General features: G+C 45.0%; 1 protein-coding gene across 2 annotated transcripts in view; it reads right to left on the reverse strand.

The window, feature by feature from the left end:
* Positions 1-210: 210 nt before the first annotated feature.
* Positions 211-17,024, reverse strand: part of scube1 (signal peptide, CUB domain, EGF-like 1) — a 140,626-nt gene continuing 123,812 nt past the window's right edge. For both annotated transcript variants that reach the window (XM_069192888.1, XM_069192887.1), the window contains 10 exons: positions 15,177-15,293; positions 14,397-14,555; positions 13,872-14,075; positions 12,667-12,828; positions 10,737-10,904; positions 9,811-9,972; positions 8,844-9,041; positions 6,075-6,227; positions 5,422-5,501; positions 211-5,077 (listed from right to left, as the gene is read on the reverse strand). In XM_069192888.1, coding sequence (XP_069048989.1) covers positions 4,925-5,077; positions 5,422-5,501; positions 6,075-6,227; positions 8,844-9,041; positions 9,811-9,972; positions 10,737-10,904; positions 12,667-12,828; positions 13,872-14,075; positions 14,397-14,555; positions 15,177-15,293 — 1,556 coding nt within the window. In that variant the 3' untranslated portion in view covers positions 211-4,924. The remainder of the gene's footprint in view (positions 5,078-5,421; positions 5,502-6,074; positions 6,228-8,843; positions 9,042-9,810; positions 9,973-10,736; positions 10,905-12,666; positions 12,829-13,871; positions 14,076-14,396; positions 14,556-15,176; positions 15,294-17,024) is intronic.

Consider the following 17,024-nt stretch of genomic DNA (forward strand, 5'->3'; position numbering starts at 1 on the left):
AGGAAGCACTTTTTAGAACAAGGTCGGTGGTAGTCTGGAATACACTGCCCAGGTATGTTTGCAAATATCATACGCTGATTTCTTTTAAAAAACAACAGCATGAAATTCTGGATCTATAAGCTACAAAATGTGCGCAGTCCTTTTTTCTCTTCATACGAAAGAGTAGCTCCACTGGTGTGCTCTTTTGCCCATATTACTCTCAGAGGTCTGTTTAGAAGGGTTCTAACAATGCAGCACTTTATTAATGTTTTTGGAATCCACAATACAAATATGCAACAGTCAACAAACCACCACTTAAAATACTGGATCAAAGACCTGATTTAAGAACCATAGGCTGAGTTTCACAGTATCTTGACACAAACACAGCAAACATAAATGAACTTCATGTAACAACCAACTTAAAACGTTAGTTTAAAAGGACACAGGTGATGGAAACTCATACTTTATTACATGCGGACACTAGTTCTCTCTTAGACAATTACACTTATTGAGGTGGGAGGATACTACAAGCAACCTGAGAAACATGTACATGTATAGTAAATACTATTCACCCTCCTGCATATTACCATACAAAATAGAGGACACACAGTGTGGCAAATGTCAAAATGACACTACAGTATAGTGTCATACCGATGTAAGAAAGTTACACAAGGAAAAGGAATGTTAGACAAAGGAACCACAAATATTTATTATTTCTAGAATCTCGTGATGAAAAGTGAACAAAAAAAACAAAGAGCCTACCCAGGTCTGGGAGACAAATGAAACACTGACTGTGAAAGAACAGGAGGTCAGAACTCACACGAGCTGGGGACCAACACCCCAGAACAGTCTTGGACATCAATTCACAGGAAACAACACAGCAGCACCTCAGCAGGCCAGAATAAGTGCAGACATTCTGCAGACATGTACAAACGCCAGCCCATGACGCGTGTCGTGCAGAGCGATGAGTCACATTCTACAGCTCGCCAAAGCAGTACCAAGGCTACATGACGCTCAACAGCTGGAGAGGAGGTGAGGACAACTCTTTCTTCTGCCCTGTGCCTCAGCAGCCCTCTCCTCTCTCAAAGCGTGCTTACAGAACCCAACGAGCAAAGCGTCTTACAAGTGTAATCTTCCACTTCACCCCACTACACTGGGAGAGCCACACCTGTGGGCAGGGCTCGTGTTTCCACGTGAATCGCGCCACTGAACTTGCACATTCAGACAGCTGATTCCTGTGAGCAGATCAGCGGCTGTTTTGCCACATGACATCACTGTTTCATATTGGACAATTTGTCCCATTACTTATATTCTAAAACGTGATGAAACAAATATGCAGGTCTAGTCTTAAAAAAACACTTTCTAATAAACACTAGCTTGGTAAAGAAAATATTTAAACACATCTGTACAACTCTGTGATAAATTCTGTGGCAAACTGCTGCTAAGGGTATTTATCAAATAAAGGATTAATTAACTGATTGATTGATTATTGACAGTTTCACCTAGTCATACTGAAATGGCAACAGAAAGGTCCATTTTAAGCTCCTGCCTCAGTGATGGGAAGGACAACCTTTGAACAATCTTAGATCATTACAAAAGAAGTACAGTGGGAAGTCAAAAGAAATGAGCATGTTCTAATGTGCATGCACAGTGCTCACTACTGTCATTTATCAGGCAACAGGCAACATCCACGTTCCCAGTTAAAGGAGCATAAAGAACTGAGACACCTTGCTCATCAATGTCCGTTTCACAGTTTGAAACACAGTTCTAGAAATCCAAAGCCACCACTTGTCTCGAAGGCGAATGAAGAACACTGTCCTTGCCACCCCCCACCCCACCTCTCTGTGCAGTGCCTGTTGTTTCCACTTAGTAGCTGTGTGGCTTGCACACTGTGACACAGAGGAAAACGCCTGCTGTGAAAAGTCACTGTCTGTCCTGGCGCCGGTTCAGGGACCGGAACCCTTCGCACGAAAGAGGGAACTGGAACTGCTAGAAAGTATGAAGACCCTGCTGACTGAACTACAGCGCAGCGGCTCTCGGCACCCCAGAGCTCTGTCTCTGCAGCCTGACACTGCTGGACTGCTGACCAGCAAATAGCTTCTGCATAGCAGCTTTTCTAATGCAGTTTCTTTTTCTAAGCAGTTTAAGATTTTATTTGTTATTTGTTACGGCATGTTAGCATCGTTATTTTGCTATATGTTTCATGAAACATTAGCAGATGACTATCATATTGATATAACACTTGATACCTGTGATATTATAGCAGGTCGTCTTGTTTTCCTAGTAAATGCAGGAGAGAGAACAGTCCTGTCCTGCTCACAAGCACATGTCAAGATCGAAGTGCCTCCTGTGGGCAGACTGCATGAAACAGAGGGTCTGCTTCTCTTTCTCATCGCAGAAATGAAACACTTTCTCATCACTCAGTAACACAAAACTAGGGTGCAGAAGAGACTAATATAATTGTGGAAAACTGTAACTAGATAGGTGTCTCTTAAAGTTGGTCCGGATCTGTGTAAACTGCAGTTTGAGCAGAAGGAGTTTCACCCAATGAACACCACAGTCACCCTGCACATGTTCTTTCTCAAAAGCAAAGCCTACAGTCTCAGAACTGTTTTTGTTTATTTTCTGTAAAATTGTCCTCATAACAGTCATGCTTATCAGACATCAGGGTGTGATGTAGTCCCTCCCACATTTCAAACCCCCAAACTGAAGAGATTCTGCACCTTCTACAGGGAGGGAGGATGGAGAATGAAAGCCAATGGGCGCACTCCTAGTTGTGTCTTTACTTTTCAGTGCTAGACTGAAGTATTTAAACATTGCAGAATCAACAACTTAACCTCATTCCATAAGGGTTCTTTAATCACGTCAATCACCTCTGAAGAATTCTTTATCTGAGCTCATCTCTCATCTATGGCCTCAACTGACGTGTTTCTTCACTGAAAAGAGCAAACATTTTTAAAAAGAAACTGCAAACACACACAGACACACACAGACATGTACAAACAGACACAGACACACAGAAACACACACACATGGACAGAGACACATGCCAAACTCACACACACACATGAACATGCTCCAACACACACACATGAAAATGCTCAAACACACATACAGAGCTCGCATAGAAACACACAGACATGCACAAACAGAGACACAGATGTACACAACCCACCCACACATGGACAGGCTCAAACACACACACAAACACACACACATAGACACGCTCAAACACACATACAGAACACGCATAGAAACACACAGGGACATGCAGAAACACAGCCCCACACACACACACACACAGACAGACACATCCGTACACACAGACACACCTACACAAATACACACATGCACAGATACACACAAACATGCTCACACAGACACGCACCAACACACAAATACCAAGCAGATACGTGCACAGATACACACAAACGTGCACCCACACACAGACACGTACTGTACAAACACACACATAGACTCACAAACACACACACACCGACACGCCCACACAAACACAGACATCGCATAAGCTGATCAACCTGAAAAGACACCATGCAAACAATGACATACACGTACATATTAGTGATGAGGGGTTCTCAGAACTGATACATGGGAAGAGAACTAGAAATAACACTAGAGTCACCCCTTCTCTGAAACACCCTCCTCCCAATTTGCAGCAATAAAGGAAGAATTTTAATAGGGCACATTGCTGCAATGCAGCAGTGAGTGACGGGCTCCTAGCATCAGGAAACCAGGCACTGTTAAATATGCATACAATGTGAGCAATATTTCTAATGCAGATCAGTCACTGAAGCTGGAGTACTGTGAGTGACCCATACAATCATGCTGCATCTCTGTATCACCCTTGAACTTTAATAATGCACCTTTGATCTCTGAAACAAAGGTTTTCAAGACCTGCAATTAATGCTAAATCAAAATTATTATTTACAGAATTGCCATTACTATCTGAAGTACGCCCTAACACCCTCTCGATACCATTACTGATTGAACAGGAAAGCAAGGAAAGCTACAGCATTAATGTAATGAATATGGTTTACACATCGAAACAGAAGAGAATGTGCACTTGGTGCCATCATATAAGAAGGTTTACAAAAATATTGTTCTTCTCTCTGGCAGCTTTGAAATGGTACAGTTCTCGATGAGAGAGCACACACATAATCTGAACACACTTGTCTTGTTCAGACTGAAGGGTTAAAGCTTTTTGAATTCCTCCGAATTTCCCCCTATGAACCCAGGCTACGTTTCACAAGAGTTCATTGATATGAAAGGAATTAACTGGTTGTTAAAATTCCATTTTCGCTAAGAGCAGGGCAGTCAATATCTATACAACACAAGCAGCAGGAGAATGGAACACATGTTTCTTTCCTACAGCTTACAATATAAAATTCAAGTGCAATTAAAGTCCCAAATATTAGTTACTGTATGAAACAGACATTTATTCCTTTTGTAACATAAGTTACTTGCAGGTAGTTTTTATTTTGCTTTGCTATTTTTAAAATTATTTTTCAAATGTACTTGATTGATTTTTTTCTCTACTGGGTCTTTTCATTCTTCCTGCACTGAGTAGGTCCAGTGGGAATCCCAATGTTTGCTATTCTTTCTTCTGTCAAAGGGAGAGAAGAATCTTTTAGTGCACATCTTGATTTATAGCCTAGACTCTGTGCACTTCCGGGTCGTTTAAAAAAAAGAAATAAAACCATTAAACAAATATAAAAAAATATTTTAAAAAGCATCCATAATAAGGTTTTTTGTAAGTTCTAGCACACAAAATATAAATATTCCTTAGCAATACTGAAGAACATTCCAAAGGTTTAAAGTCATAGTGAAGACTTGGCGTGAGAGGGGAGCAGAGAGACTGTTGTCTTTCTCCTGTGGCGGAGCGGTAGGTGATGGCTATCAGGAATGCTGAGGACAGACTGGGAGGCTATTTGTACGGCCGTAGAAATCTGGACACTTTTGACCGGAGCAGCTTAATGAAGGATCTTGGGAACATTTCCTTTGACTCCTGCGCTGTGTATTTGAAGTAGTTTTGTGGGTGAGCCAGTACATCAAAAAGTGCTTTGATCAGTTTTTTGTCCTGCACAACAAAAAGAGAAAAAATAAAACGTTTCTACAACAGATTCGTGATTGGAATAATTCTTCAATGCTGTGACATACTGTCTCTTACGGACAGTGGAATAAACAGCTGCACAAAACTCCCAGCTGAAGGGCAACACGATGGAGAAGACTTGTCGATTTGACCCTGTCGATTCAGCTGAAGTCTTGCCTGAATCCAGTGACTGTCCCCCTGGACTAAGAACTACACATTCGCACAAATATTCCCTTTTTTCTGTACTACATAGTGCAACATTCCAAACAACGGACTGTATTTCTTAATTTGAGGCAGGTGACAGTTTATAGAAGGAAAAAAGAGGCACGTACTTTTAATATTTCTTGATGATTCTCAGAAGCATATAGCCTCCCATCCCGGACAATATCTTCTATTAACTGCTGGTAGTCCTCTGTTAGAAAAAAAATCATTTTACATTACCATTTAAATTAGCCTGTTTGAAATTCAAACCCAGTGACAGTCACACACAATTGCAGTGTCAGAAAAAACTCTCCCTTATATTTGTGCCAGTTCTCCCTCTGATTCTGAGGAAAAGGAGTCTTGTGAGCACTCCACATACAAACGCTGTGACCGAGGAGCACCGCAGTGCTTACAGCAGTGAAATCCCTGACACTTGAAGATTGTGTGGTGAGTGGGAGAGAATCCTCGCTGGGCTACTGTCAGATATGCAAAGGAACAGGTGAAGGTTTGTTCCCTGCTGAAAGGAGATGAAAAGAAACACCACGGCTGTGGAGCCTTCTTAACGTGTGAGCCGAAATGTCGTGTCTCTTTTCTTTTCCTTTCAGCAGGGAACAAACCTTCACCTGTTCCTTAGCAGCCTATGCAAGCTGACTCGGCTCCCTGCTTGAACTTCTATTGTCAGATATCCGCCATGTTCCAGTGCAGGAGCCCGAGTCCTCTTGCTGAGCGAGGGGACACAGAGACCGGCTGTGTGCAGTCGAAATTAAAGACAACGGCATCTTACCATCGTAAGTCACATATGGCACCTGGAATCCCTTCCCACTGTTGCCCTCGTTGGACTTGAACTGTATCCACAGCTTCCTAGACCGCGATGTAAAGGCTATAGGTCTCTCATACGTCTGACAGGTCTCATAGGTTGTTATTGAGGTAGGCAGAGCTGTCAAGAGGGAAAAATCAGAGTTTAATCCTACTGAAAGCTTTAGAGATTAATGAACAGAGCCTTGCAGGGTCTGAGCTTGTCTTCCAGGTGGTGTCTTGCTACATCTGGGCCTCTGGCACAGGAAAGGGCTGGTGTCTTGGGAGCTCTGCTGCCGATTGCATTTCAGTAGCTTGAAAGTCAAATTCTTATAAACGCCAAGGGATGATGAAATTTATAGGGACAACTTTCTTAATGTTTTGATATTTTGTGTTGACGCACCTGGCTGAGGAAAAGACAACCTCTACCTTAAGGCTGGGAATGACAAGCCCCCGAAAAGGATTAAAGGAACCTCAAAAGACCGCTGCAGGTGTCTTCAGTGATGGAGCTACAGGTCCGCGGGCTGTGTTTGATCGAGCCGATTCTGATGTGCGGGGTTCCGGAGGAACACCGATCGGAGGAAGTGCACTGTGGCTTGTAGTGAACTGGAACTGTGTGTAGGAAAATGCAGAGGCTGGAAAAGTCACCAGGGGCCAGTAGAGCCAACAGACTGCAACTCTGGGATGGGCAGTGGACGCTATGGCAACCCAGAAGGGTAACACTAAGTAGAATGGGAACCACTTGCTGAAATTTGCAAAAACTGAATGAATGAGGGCGGGTTTCACATGCATCCCCCCAAATAGGAAAAACATCAGATACCGCAACAAGCCTGAGGACAAACAGGAGTCTGGAAAACCTGAGAGGCTGGGGTACAAGATTGTGGTGAGTGGGGGAGGGAGAGTCAAGGGTTGGCACCGCACCAGTTGGCCACCAGAACAGAGGGACAGGACATGAGGGAGTGAACAAGAACCGCGGGGGATGCAGGCAGAGAACAGGAGAGCCAGCCCGCTGCAGATCTTTGAGACTGGAGTTCTGTGACAGGCTGCAGAAGATACTGCACTGACCCGGACGGAGTAGCACGAGGTAGTGTGCTCTGACCCGGAAGTAGTACAAGAACTGGTAGTGAGTCGCCACCCGCGAACAGACAAAGGAGTAGTACGAAGTGATAAGAATCTCTGCCGCCATGCTCCTATGGGGACAGTGAAAGGAAGGAGAGGGGAAGAGAGAGGGGAGTTGACACAGTGAGGATAAGCTGGAGATGTACAGTAGGTGTGGGGGATTGGATGTTCAATCAGAAACAGGCAGAGTGGGAGAGAGAGAAGCCAGTGGTTGAGGGCGGGGGGGCGGATGGCGACTGCGGATGAACAGCTGGTCTCTGCTGGTGAGGTCAGGAGGTCCGGGGGCTGGTGGCGCAGGAGAGGCAAACGGTGCCCACTTTGCCAACTCCGGTTGTGACAGGAGGACCAGCGAGCGGAGGGAGGAGAAGGGGTGGGAGCCGAGCAGGGAGCAACGCAGGATGAAAAGGTCAGATCCTGCAACACCGAGAGCGAGAGACATCTGTCCGTCTTCAGTAGAGGCTACTAAAACCATCGCAGTATAAGAAAGGAATTACAGTTCAATGTGAACACATCTAGAAGATCCAGCAACCAAGAAGGACCTCATAAAGAAATACTTTCTTAATTCCATTCACAGGCTATATTTAAAATCTTTTCCTTTCCAGTTTTGTTCTCAGACTAATGCAGAGGTTGACTCTATGGGTCTCTGTATGATAACAAAGATGGATCAACTGTTTGCCTTGTTACAATGGAGCGCATATCTCTGTCATAGTTCCCTAGCCTTGTCTGTAATCTGCTTGTCACAGTATAGCAGCCTGGTTCTGCAGGACTTTCATCCTGCTAAATTATCTCAGAGCTAAACAAACTGCACGTCTCTCACCGATAGCTCACAGGTCTCGGTATTCGCTGCCAAAACCCAAGTGAGCCCTGTATGACTGAACCCTACTGGAACAGCACTGTGTCATTGCTTGGCCTGCAAGACCCAGGGTTAAAGAGCAACATCCGGTGGCTCTGTGATTAATGATCTGCGCCTGTGGTTGGAAGGTTGCTGGTTCATTTCCCACGGCTGCCAGAGGAATCCTACTCCACTGGGCCCCTGTGCAAGGCCCTTCACCCCAGCTGCTCCAGGGGCGCTGTGCAATGGCTGACCCAGTGCTCTGACCCCCAGTTTCTCTCCCTGTCTGTGTGTCTCATGGAGAGCAGGCTGGGGTCTGCGGAAAGACGAATTCCTAATGCAAGAAATTGTATGTGGCCAATAAAGTGATCTTATCCGTGCTGTTAGACTCAGCCTGCATTCTCAGTGTCCTTTCCTGACTGAGCCACTAGGGGGCGTATCATGCTCATTGTTACTTTCAGGGAAGGCCTTGTATCTCTCACGAATGTGGTAATGAAACGCTGCATGTTTTTTCACATCTTGGTTTAGCCTATGATTTAGGCTTGGTCAAACATTCTGCAATATACCAGCTAGATGGTATCCTAGCTTTTCATTGAAAAATATCCCTTCACAAAATCCCTACCATGTCAAATTGATTTGATAACAACGCACCAATAGAAGCTCCCGTGCCAGGACCTTAGTTGTTAAGAACAATCCGTGTTTAATGTTTCAGTTAAACCGTTACAGTTTTGAGGCTCAAGTAAAAACCTGACAGCCCAAACCAGTACCCACAAGACCAAATGTCAGCTGTAAACGTGGATGGCCTACCGCTTTTCCTCATAACCAGAACATCTCCGCACTCATCTTCGATGGGGAGGAAGATCTCTGGCACCACTATCAGGATGCGTCTTTTCGGGGGAGGGTTAATGTTCCAGATACAGTCCACGTTAGCTGGGTAGTCCCCAGGGTAGTTTGGTGATTCAATGTAGCCAGTGTAATCCCCCAGCTCACCTCCACACAGCTGGTCTGCAAGCACAGGAAGGGCCAAAGTTACATACTGCTGTACATCATCACTAATGAACTAAACAATCCTCATAAGAGCATCTGGACATAAGAAACTTTAGACAACTAGAAGAGGCAATTTAGCACATCTAGCTTGTTTTGTTTTTGATTAGCTAAACGATCTTGAAATCTTTCGCGAAAGAAGCCAAGGACTTCAACAACATGGCTGGTTAGCTTGTTCCACACTCCCACAATCCTTCGGGCAAAGACGTGCCTCCTGCTCTTGGTTTTAAATGCTCTTCTGCAGAGTTTCCACCTGTATTCTCAGGTTTGTGTTTCACTGTTCATTTTGATGAAGGCCGTTGAGGATTTTGAAAACCTGAAACATGACCTCTTGTAGTCTCGTCTGTAGTCTTGTCTGTTTGATACTGAAAATATTTTTACATAATTGTAGTTTAGCTGCTGGGACACTAGAAGCAATTTTAATGTTCACAGTAAGTTCAGATGAGATGTTACTGGACACTGAAGTCTTCTCTTTGCCCACAGCATTGAATATAGACCATTATATTTAAACTTAACATTCAGAGACTGAAATAAAATGGTGGAGTACTTCAATCTCTATACCCAGACATACTATTCTTCGGGACTTCGGGACTTGTTTTAGATTTGACCTGTGATCTCTAGAGGTCAAAGGTTTGCATCATTAAGTAAGTAAATACTGTATGGGTAGCTTTGTAGTCCAAATATTTGACATGCCAAGGTTATTGCACATAGAAAACTGATGCAAACTCACTTTTACAATGTGTGACATTTGTGGACCCATCAAAGTCGGTGGTTGTGTTTCCAGGGCAGGTTATGCAGTAGTTCTGACCGAACTCAGGCTGATAGGTCCCTGCAGAACAGCGGATACACCTGTGCGTGGTGGAGTTATAGTAGTGCCCAGGGGAACAGTGCACTGCAACACAAACAGGAGCAGCTCATTAGCTAGCATCACAGTATAGGTGAAACAGGCGCAGCTCAGACTTGGTATATTTTAAGGGAGTGACTGGTCCATCCTACAAAATTTGCATTATTTTCCATCTAGCTGAACTCCTACCATCACTGCATTTGTCACAACTCACAGGAGTTTATTTTCTTTGAACTGTGTTGCTGAAATATTTGGGACAGAGAAAGTGGCTGGGTCATGTCAGCAGGGCACTAGTATAGTTATCTGTAACAGGTGTCCAGGCTTGACCTGCTGTAATTACTGTATACATTATATGGGGATCTGTGTGAGATAAGGTAAACACACCATGTGCTTGTGTATAATATAAGCCAAAATGAGGATTTTACCTGGGTCCCAGCAAATCACTTGAACCAAAGAGTCCATCTTTATAAGTCTCCTTAAGGTGTCACTGAAACCTACAGAAGTTCTGCTCTTACTGCATGAGTTAACAATAGTAGTACTAAAAATAATAAAGAAACATATCATTTGTATCTTTGAAAAAGTACAAATACTTATTGTCTACCAATTATACAGGACTTCATATTGCACAAGATGACACAGCTATCGAATCCCAATTAATGTTAATTGTTAATCCATCCTTAACAGTCTTCAGAGCTGCAGAAGGCACATGCAGATGTATCTGAGGTCTGAAAGGCAGTTTTCCCCAGAGGAGCTGACTGCAGGGAGGATTCAGGCAAGCTGGAGGGCTGGAGCTCAGTGTTCTCACTCCATACCTTTGGTCTCGCAGTCCTGGAAGGAGACGGCGCCCTCATTCTTGGTCAGGAGCTCTCCTCCGCAGGAGAAGCACAGCACGCGACCCGGCTCCGGCTGGTACGTGCCCAGGGCACAGGGTCTGCAGGGCTGGAAGCCGTTGGCTGAGAAATGCCCAGGGGGGCACTGACCTAACCAGGGCCGGAGAGAGAGACCAGCAATAAAGAGGCGCAAACACTTGCTTTCGCACTTCTCCGATTTCATCCCTTTGTTTGTTCAACAGAGCGATCTGCAACGGCCCCAAGGCTGTGTGACCAGGTCAGACCCTTACTCTGAAGTTCCCACTCTTGCGCAAGAGGCAGCGCTGAAAGGTTCTGTAGAGAATTCATACTGTATCCGGGGCACTAAAGCTGAAGTGTGTGGTACCGCAACCTGGCGTCAATTTTAAGTAAAAAAAGTAAAAATTTGGAAACAGGGTAAAGTTAAAAATCTGTATTCCCACTGCTGTTAAACACAGCGTGACTTGTAAGATTCCCCAGCTAGGTGCGCTGGTGCTCGGTAGTAATTACAATCTTAAAATTACATGCAGTCTGATTATAGGCTTAGAGGAATAAATTGTAGAGGCATATTGGGCTCGGGCCAACATGAGAGATATTTACTTTGGAATTATTGATTACCTATAGCAATTTAGCTGTTCCCCAGGAGGTCTTTCTGACCATGGTTGGAAAAGCCAAAATCTAATTACACACTGCTCAAGACAGAACAGCCCCAGATCAAAGCCACTGTTCTTCATTAACTTTGTCTTTACAATGTCTTTTCTCCTCTAAATACATCTCCCACTAGCAATTACAATGCCATTAGAAATAATGCTTTTGAAAACCTAGAGATTACAACCTGCTATTTATCATGTGTGGCGACACAGAACTGTCTCAACAAGGAGATTTGCTTCCATTTGAATAAACGAGTGCTACAGAAGGTACACAAGGACAGGGAGGAATCTGGAAAAATATCTGCAAATACAGATGATTGCAATGTGTATTAGGACAATCGCCATGACTGCAGAATAGATCCTGGGAAATCTGAAGTGCTATTCATGAGCTTTCATGCGCTTGTGTCCAAAATAAACAACCACAGGGGTAGAAGGGGTGAATGTGAGTTTTAAGGGCAGCTTGAAATCCATGTGCACATTTTTATGGAAAACAAAACTCCCATGTAAGCATTTATTAACTTGTGGAACTACCCTCAAGCTGCGCTTAAGCTGTGATCTGAAAACCAAGGAAGAGGTGTATGCAAAATATATTGGCTGGATATTACTGTTATCATTACTGTTTGCCATGTATCAGAATTGACAAGCTCTTGTTTCTTCACTGATCCTTAGCTCATGAAAACATGAGATTGGCTGCAAATGAGAGGAGGCCATTCAGTCCCTCCAGCCTGTTTGGTCCTCAGTAGTTAATGGCAGTTGATTCAAGAATCTTATTCAGCAGATACCCCTGCCTGGGTAGCTTGTTCCACACTCCCACCACCCTTTGGGTAAAGAAGTGCCTCCTTTTCTTGCCTTTAAATGTTCTTCCATTTAGGTTCCATGTGTGAATCCTGGTTTGTGTTTCACTGTTCATTGTAATGAAATCCTCTGTGTTGAATTCCTGTGCGGATGTTGAATATCAGGTCCCTTCTTTGTCTACTGTGACAACACAGCATGGGACAAGCATCACAGCTCTAGGGCCTCGGTTTAATGAAATTCAGGACATTTACAGTACTTCACTTACATTTATACAAACATTTGACATCTGTGGACTGGTGAGAATTTGCTGTGTAAAAGTGTTAAAGTGTTTCTATGCACAGGAACCACAGTTCCTGTGACATTTCTGACAAAACATTTCAAGAGATTAAAATTGGCCCTTCACCTTTATTGAATTGAGAACAGTTTGTGCACTGAGAGACTCCACTCACCTCCACACTCAGACACATTCCTGGCCCCAGCGATACCCAGGCCTTCGTTGCTGGGGCAGGGCTCACAGGACAGCTGGCCCTCTGTGTCCTGGTATGTGCCGGGGGGACACTGGACACACTGGTGCTGTTCGCCGCTGTAGAACGTGCCCACACTACACCTGACTGAGACCACATTCAAGAGACAACACCAGCCCTGTATTAGACACCACGTCACAGCTCTTAATCATTACAGACTAAATACAGAGAGTTCAGGGCTGATCTGTCAACTATGAAGCGATTAGCGCTTTTGACTTCAAGACGGTCTTTCAGCGCATTTCTTTTTATTATAGCAGCCGTTTCACCCTGCAGCTCACAGCTTCAGCAGGTGTGAGCCTGGCCAGTACCTGAACTACGGTTTTTAGAGGGGCCAGAAGGGGGTGCTCACCCTGCGGTCTGGTTTCTGAGACACTATACTGTAAAAAGGCGTCATCCTTTGGAAGAGATGTAAAACCAAGGTCCTGATTTTCTGTGGTCAAAATCCCAGGGTGTTTCTCGAAAAGAGTAGGGGTGTTACCCCAGTGTCCTGATCAAATTTCCCCCTGGACTTTCCCAGTCATGGCCTCCTAATAATCCCCATCTCTGAACTGGCTTCATCACTCTGCTCTCCTCCCCACTGAGAGCTGGTGTGTGGGGAGTGGACTGGTGCACTCTGCTCTCCTCCCCACTGAGAGCTGGTGTGTGAGGTGTGGACTGGCGCACTATGGCTGCCGTCACATCATCCAGGTGGGGCTGCACATTGGTGGTGGTGGGGATCCCCATGACCTGTAAAGAGCTTTGAGTGGAGTGTCCAGAAAAGCGCTATATAAGTGTAAGCAATTATTTTTATTTGATCAGACCTAAAACACTCCAGTATAAAGGTGTTGTGGAGTTGCCTTTGTTTCAGATTCAAGGATTCAGGCCCTTTAGCCAGGCCACGACTCCCAGCCCAGCTACTGGGTGAGGCTCCGGGTCACTGAGGCTCTGTACTGGATTTACAGCCCTTGAAGCGGCTGGGTGATGCCAGCAGGGAAGGGGGGAGGATGGCGAAATTTGGCTGCTTTGTTTCAATAAAGGCTGTGAGACAGATTCTATCCTGTTTATTAGCACATAAACCCCCAGGTTCGCTGGTTTGGAACAAAGCACAACAAAAGCATACTTTTCAGTGTGTCTTCTTATCTATTACCCACCACACTTCCCTTCCCGGGGAACCTGGCCTGTGCTGCAGGAATCCTGGCTGTCTGGCAGCTTGGCAGGCTTCTGGGCGACTTCGTACTCTGTTCCGGAGAACTGGAGGTAGAACTGCTGCTTGCTGATGGACTTCCTCAGGGTCTTCATCGCTGCCTGCAGTTTGTGTTCCATTTTCTTGCGGGCGCAGTCCACGTTACAAGAGTCTGCTCATAAAGAGTCTCAGGGTTAGCGAACCGCGGCCCACGGGCAGCCCTCAGCAAATAGTTCAGTCCGTAATCGCGTCTTTTTGCTTTTCCAAATCTCCAAACGTTTTGTACCTTACCAAGCATGTCGAATTTTTGTCGCAGGACAAAACAGATGAGCCTTGGTTCTTGTTAAGAGTAGGATTAGGAATCTGACCCTGTGATGAGGAGCCATGATGTTCCATTCTGGAGTGCAATGGCACACGACTGAAGCCCTCCACTCAAACCCCGAGCCCTGCCACAGTCGGACTCCACACCCCCAGCCTCCCGTCATCTACTGACCTGACACCTCTTCCTCCTTCATCTCCACTTCGAACTCAGCGGTGATGTGAGACACTTCTTTAGAAGGAGACTTCCGACCCCGACGCCTCTTCCTGGATGAGTCACACTTCAGGTTGACGAAGGTGACCTGGCAGTCGTCCGCACAGGGCAGCTGGCTGCCTTCAGGGGAAATACAGCAGCATCGTGAGATGGTGAAAATGAGCTTGCGAGATCCTTCTGACCAGCTGCCTGGAGGGAAAAAGCTAACATCTGATGAGAACTTGCTACTAAAAGGAATCAACATTACCTTTTATCCCTGAAATGATACTATTTAGTTTATTCACCATTCAACCAGATGGTAAACCCTGCAGTTTCTCAGTGGTTGGCAGAAATAACTAGTGTGTAAATCCCAATTATTTAGGACTTAAAAGATTATGTAGATTGTTGGTGAATACTTGCATCAGATCTGGCTGGTAATGTCTGTCCTATCTGGTACTGGGTGGCCCATAGCAAATGCCCGGAAGATCCAGACAAGGGATGAATTGGGATAAAAAACAATCTTAAATTGCCCCCCTGGTGATAAATAAAGTATTTTCAATTGAATTGATATAGCTTGCAAAAACCCATTTGACTTTCAAAAGTGACATTTTAAGTGTGTATTTGTTTATTTGAGGGAGAACACATTCAAAAACAGACACAGTGTCATCTGTACAATGAGTTCCCCCAGATCTTTCCCAGATCTCTCAAATGTGACTCGCGCCTGACATCTCATCTCGTCTGAGTGACGCGTGTCATAGCTACCTTGCATGCTCTGCTTCGCTGCGTCTCTGAACTTCTCCTTGTTGCGCGGCTTCAGGTGACACTTTGCATCCTTAATCTTAAAGCGGGCTTTTTGCTTAATCGGTGGAGCTAAGATATCTGAAAAAAAAGAGAAGTGAATAATTTAAGATGCATTCGATTCAATTCTCAATTCTTCATGCTGATAAATACAATAGTGACCAACACCTGCTGGGACTGCTGGCGCAGGATGGCTGAAAGTGCATGTCAGAGCAGAAACTCTACCATAAAAACAAAGGAGCACCTCTGAGATAGAATTGTGAGGAGGCACAGATCCGGGGAGGAGTTTAGAAATGTGTCCATGGTGTTGAAAGTTTCCAGGAGCACAGTCAGATTCATCATGGGGAAACTGAAAGAAAATGGAACCACCCAGACTCTTCCTAGAGCACTGCAACCAAGCAAGAAGGACTTTGGTCAGAGAAATGACCAGGAGCCCAATGGCCACCCTGACAGATGTACAGAGCTCCATGGATGAGGTGGGAGAATCTGTCCAGAGGACAACAACCTATGAAGAACTACACAGATTCAGCTGTCTGGACAGAGGTCACTCCAGAGAAAAGACATACCAGCATCTGACAGAGGTTCCCTCCTCTGATGAAAAAAAAAATGGAACTCTTGCCCGAACGCAAAGCACTGTGCTTGCTGCAAACCGAACACAGCTCATCACTCTCTAACACCATCCATACCATGATGCATGGAGCCAGCATCATCTTCTGGGGCTGCACAGTCAGCAGAAGACCTTAATGGGGCAAAGCTCTTCATTCCAACAGGACATGACGATCACAATGAGTACACGGCCACAGCAATGCGAGTGGCTCCAGAACAGGAAGATGAATGTCCTTGAGTGGCTCAGTCAAATGCTTTGCTATCTAGTTTGACAGAGCTTGAGCAAATCTGCAGGGATGAATGAGAGTGAAAAGCCACAAATCCAGATGTGCAAAGCTGATACAGACACACCTAAGAAGGCTCAGAGCTGTAACTGCTACAGACGGTCAATGTTTCCAAAATCACTTGTTCATTTTTGAATCATTGTTGAAATGTACTGTATAGTAAAGACACTTTATTACTTTTAAAAGACCCTCGATGCTGGAAAGGAATACAAAGTTCTTTAATGTGCACAAAGTCATTTCACATACAGTATCTGAACCTAAATATTCCAAGCCCCAGGGTTTTGGAACACTTCTTTTGTCCATCCTTACAAGACGAGCAGATGACATCCAGCAACATAAATATCGTCCAGCAGCGGGCTGGTGAGTGATGGAGCAGAGCCTCGATAGCCAGCTGCTTCCTCATCTCATACAGAAACGTACAGCACATGTAGGAGCTCAGAAACCACTAATTCCAGCTGTCAGAACTGCTTACAGACGACCAACTAGAAGAGAGCCTGCAGTGCAGGCCTGGAGCGACAGCTCCGGGCTGGACGACTGTATCCACCTATTGACACGCACGCAGCACACAGTTTGACATCCCTCTGTGCTTGGCTCCTTTCATTGCCGTTTGTCTTTGCACACAGCTACATATTTGCACTGCGAAACGCAAACCGTTTTTAAACTCTGGCCGTGGGCGGGGAGTGAACGAGCCTGCTTACAGTAATTGGCCAGAGAGCGGGAGGGGTCCCCAGGCTGGGTCTGTTAGAGCTGCCAGATGAAAAGTTCTCATGTGCTCATTATGGAACTAAGCCTGTGACACTTTAAGGGGTTACGTGAAAAAAAGGGAAAAGCAGTCATGACCTGTGTGCAATACACACTAAAGCGGGAGGGGGCCTTTAAAAAAGTTATGTTTAGGTTTGGCTATTAAAAATAACTGAATGAT

This window comes from Lepisosteus oculatus, chromosome 7 (assembly GCF_040954835.1).
Source record: "Lepisosteus oculatus isolate fLepOcu1 chromosome 7, fLepOcu1.hap2, whole genome shotgun sequence".
NCBI classification, from domain to species: Eukaryota; Metazoa; Chordata; class Actinopteri; order Semionotiformes; family Lepisosteidae; genus Lepisosteus; species Lepisosteus oculatus.